The 3,161-nt window shown below is 40.1% G+C and overlaps 1 protein-coding gene and 1 long non-coding RNA gene across 2 annotated transcripts in view; one reads left to right on the top strand and one right to left on the bottom strand.

The window, feature by feature from the left end:
- Positions 1–1,696, top strand: part of LOC106527340 (uncharacterized) — a 2,581-nt gene extending 885 nt beyond the window's left edge. Inside the window, exon 2 of the long non-coding RNA XR_001311377.1 lies at positions 148–1,696. This is a non-coding gene — a long non-coding RNA (uncharacterized LOC106527340). The remainder of the gene's footprint in view (positions 1–147) is intronic.
- A 341-nt stretch (positions 1,697–2,037) lies between these two features.
- hoxb9a (homeobox B9a) overlaps positions 2,038–3,161 on the bottom strand; it is a 12,231-nt gene continuing 11,107 nt past the window's right edge. Inside the window, exon 2 of the mRNA XM_014022184.1 lies at positions 2,038–2,676. Coding sequence (XP_013877638.1) covers positions 2,441–2,676 — 236 coding nt within the window. The 3' untranslated portion in view covers positions 2,038–2,440. The remainder of the gene's footprint in view (positions 2,677–3,161) is intronic.

Raw genomic sequence — 3,161 nt, 5'->3', positions numbered from 1 at the left:
ACACACACACACACACACACACACACACACACACACACACACACACACACACACACACACACACAGGGGTTAGGGTTGAACTTGCCGCCGGTTGCCGTTTACGCAGCGCAGGAGCGACACATGAGATAATGCCACAGTGACAGGAAGGTTGTCAGGGCCTCCTCATATTTTAACTTCAAATACATCATAAACTTAAAAATAACTACATTAGATAAAACAACAACAAAAACAAATAACATCTAATTCATCATCAGTAAATAAAGGGAAAGTCCGTGTTGTTTTTCTGCCCAGATCGCACTCGGAGGGAGAGCCCTTGTGCGCGCTGTACGTCCTGAAATGAGAGAATTGCGCCTTGCATAGGAGATAATACTAAATATATTGTATGTACAAAAATAGAGATGAATCTTCTTTTTAAACTCAGCCCTGCAAAGCGCGGTATACGGCTGAGTTTCTGTGCGCGCGCAGAGGCTCGGGTGAGTTGATCTGACAGAAGCAGCGGCCATGATTCGTGTTGACGGATCTGAACTAGAGGTGTTTGTTTTGGAGCATGCAGAACCAGGTTATATATGAAGCCTAAATTGATTTGCCTCGTGGCCTGGCGCGCAACACACACTGAACAATGACAGGCGTTTGATGGATTTGCTTTATTAGCACAAATCTACTTAAGCCCCGTTTAAGTAGCAGATTTATACAGTCATGTGTTGCCCTGTAAAAGCTGAGCACATGATGGGTTACCACCCTGTAAAACACACCRAGACGTGGGAGTTTAATGCTTTCTAATTAAATCCTCAATCAATGTGAGAAATGACTAAAACCAACAACCCCCTGCATTTTTATATGTATATATATTTAAAAAAAATCTACATTTGTGTCGCATTACAGTAGGCTAAGATCTCAGAGCTGATACTAAAACACCATAGCTCCTAAATAGCGATTTAGGTATGTGAAAACTTTCCAACTGCGGTCTGAATTTTGAATGTTAGAAACAGCAGCGTTTTGAGCATCTGTATTTTTAAATTATTTTTAATCAGCGCTTGTTTCTTGTAGAACTGTATTAATTCCATGCACATTATGTGTTGCCCACATCACACATCATAAAGTACACTTTTAAAATGAAKATATGTAGATTTGGACCATTAACATGTGCTCTAACTAGAGAGAAGACCAGAAGCTGGAAGTTGAAGCCACCATGAAAGAGCACCCCTAGTGGTCAGCTGCAGTACAAGTTTAAATCTCATACCTCTGTGTAAACAAATGGTAGGCCACGTTTGTCTGAGTGAGAAAATAAAAATACAATTCAGATATCTGTTATTATTAATATTATTTTTGACACCTTACAGCATAATTTTTAAATATGCGTATTCAGTCCTTTTATTTTAAATTAGTAGTTTGAGGCTCTAAGAAAATGTTACAATGTGCACCCTCCCAACTCACAACAGCCTGTTGGCAATTTGGAAGAGTGAGTTGGCAGAATTTCTGCATTATTAGTAAAGACCTACATTCTGAGTGAGTAAAAATACAGAAATTTACAATTTGCCTTCAACTTTGAATGACAGGAAAAACTAAAGACGCTGCATCTCTCTCRATCCTTTAAACCAGATTTGTGAAAGATTATTATTTATGATCAGTTTGGTTTTTAGACCTGGACATGCTTTCTGGGTGTGCAGTTAAAAAAAAAATAATAATAATAAAAAATCGTGGTAGCACTCTGGTGGTGGGTTGGAGATGCCTACAAAAACCATGAGAAAATAGTATTTGAGGTTTGAGATGCCAGAGACCACTCTGTGACCATTTCAGGAAACAATTAGTTGCACAACTTTTGAACACGTTCAAAACTCAAGACTATGAAACTCTGCGACAAAATACACAGAAGCCTTGCCAGTATTTCCAGTCATCCTGGACAATTCTTCATGAATGTTTAGTCACCGACACTCACAGCCCAGTGAGATTTGGGCTTTAGAGGTGGTTTATTGGTGCTTTCTCCCTTTTGTAATGGGATCTAATATCAAAAGCTCTTTATAAAATCAATATCACAGAAAAAGTCCACTTTTTACTGAATCCAACTTCCTGTGTCAACTTCCACACATACAAAGTACATCAGCTTTAACACTGCTGCAGCTGGAGATCAGGACATCCATGTTGGTCTTCAGTTGGAGCTTCCAGCCTTCACGGTTTCCTCATCCACTTGTCCAGAACTTCACATTAACCTCATATCGGAGATGATGTGTGGCTCGTGATTTATTAGTGTTAAATGCTTGTATGAATGTATGGTACTGGGGCTACAGCAGGTTCTATATGAATGAAATCTACTGTAATATGTAAGCTTTTGATTAAAAACTAAATAGGGCAGCATTTAAAAAACAGTTGATTCATGAGTTTTGGGTTCCCTTTGAATGGATAGCCTATCTGTGTGAATGTGTGTGCATGGCTGTGAGTTATTCTACTCCTTGGGTTGGTCCTTGCTCTGTTTCTTCATTTTCATTCTCCGGTTCTGAAACCAGATTTTAACCTGCCGCTCTGTCAGGCTGAGCGCACGTGCCACCTCGTGCCTGCGGTCCCTTGTGAGGTACATGTTGAACAGGAACTCCTTCTCCAGCTCCAGGGTCTGGTATTTGGTGTACGGGCAGCGTTTCTTCCTGGAGGAGCGCGCGTGCAGCCAGTTGGCTGAGGGGTCATCTGAAGATCAAACGGGAGAAGAAAAAATGATAAATAAACATCARTTCTAATTATCAGAAAATGTGTTCATTCAGTCTCAGCTAAAATCACACCAGATTTTAGTTCCATATAAAACTGATCGAGTTATGGATCAGTTTTTTTTTTGGGGGGGTGGGGGTGGTTGTTTTGAGTCAGTTGACTGTGGTGGCCATCTTGAATGGAAGTGACTCCAAGAATGATCATTTTGATGAACACTGAACAATTTTCAAAATGTATCACTGATTAGATATTTTGCTAACAGACAGAAACACAAAGCCATGACCACTCATACACAAGTAACATGCTGCTCGACCATCACCTTTCAGACACAACTAATAAAAAAACTAGACACCGCATAGAGGTGACATACTGACCCCCGCATGCACAAATGCACCAGAACTCAGAAGTCTTTCTTCTTAATAAATGTCATACTACTAGGTGCATTCCAAAATTGTAGTGGCTTGGGA

This window comes from Austrofundulus limnaeus, unplaced genomic scaffold (genome assembly GCF_001266775.1).
Source record: "Austrofundulus limnaeus strain Quisiro unplaced genomic scaffold, Austrofundulus_limnaeus-1.0 Scaffold319, whole genome shotgun sequence".
Taxonomy (NCBI): Eukaryota; Metazoa; Chordata; class Actinopteri; order Cyprinodontiformes; family Rivulidae; genus Austrofundulus; species Austrofundulus limnaeus.
Note: the sequence above shows the minus strand (reverse complement) of the source record. Positions and strands in the feature narration are given on the sequence as shown.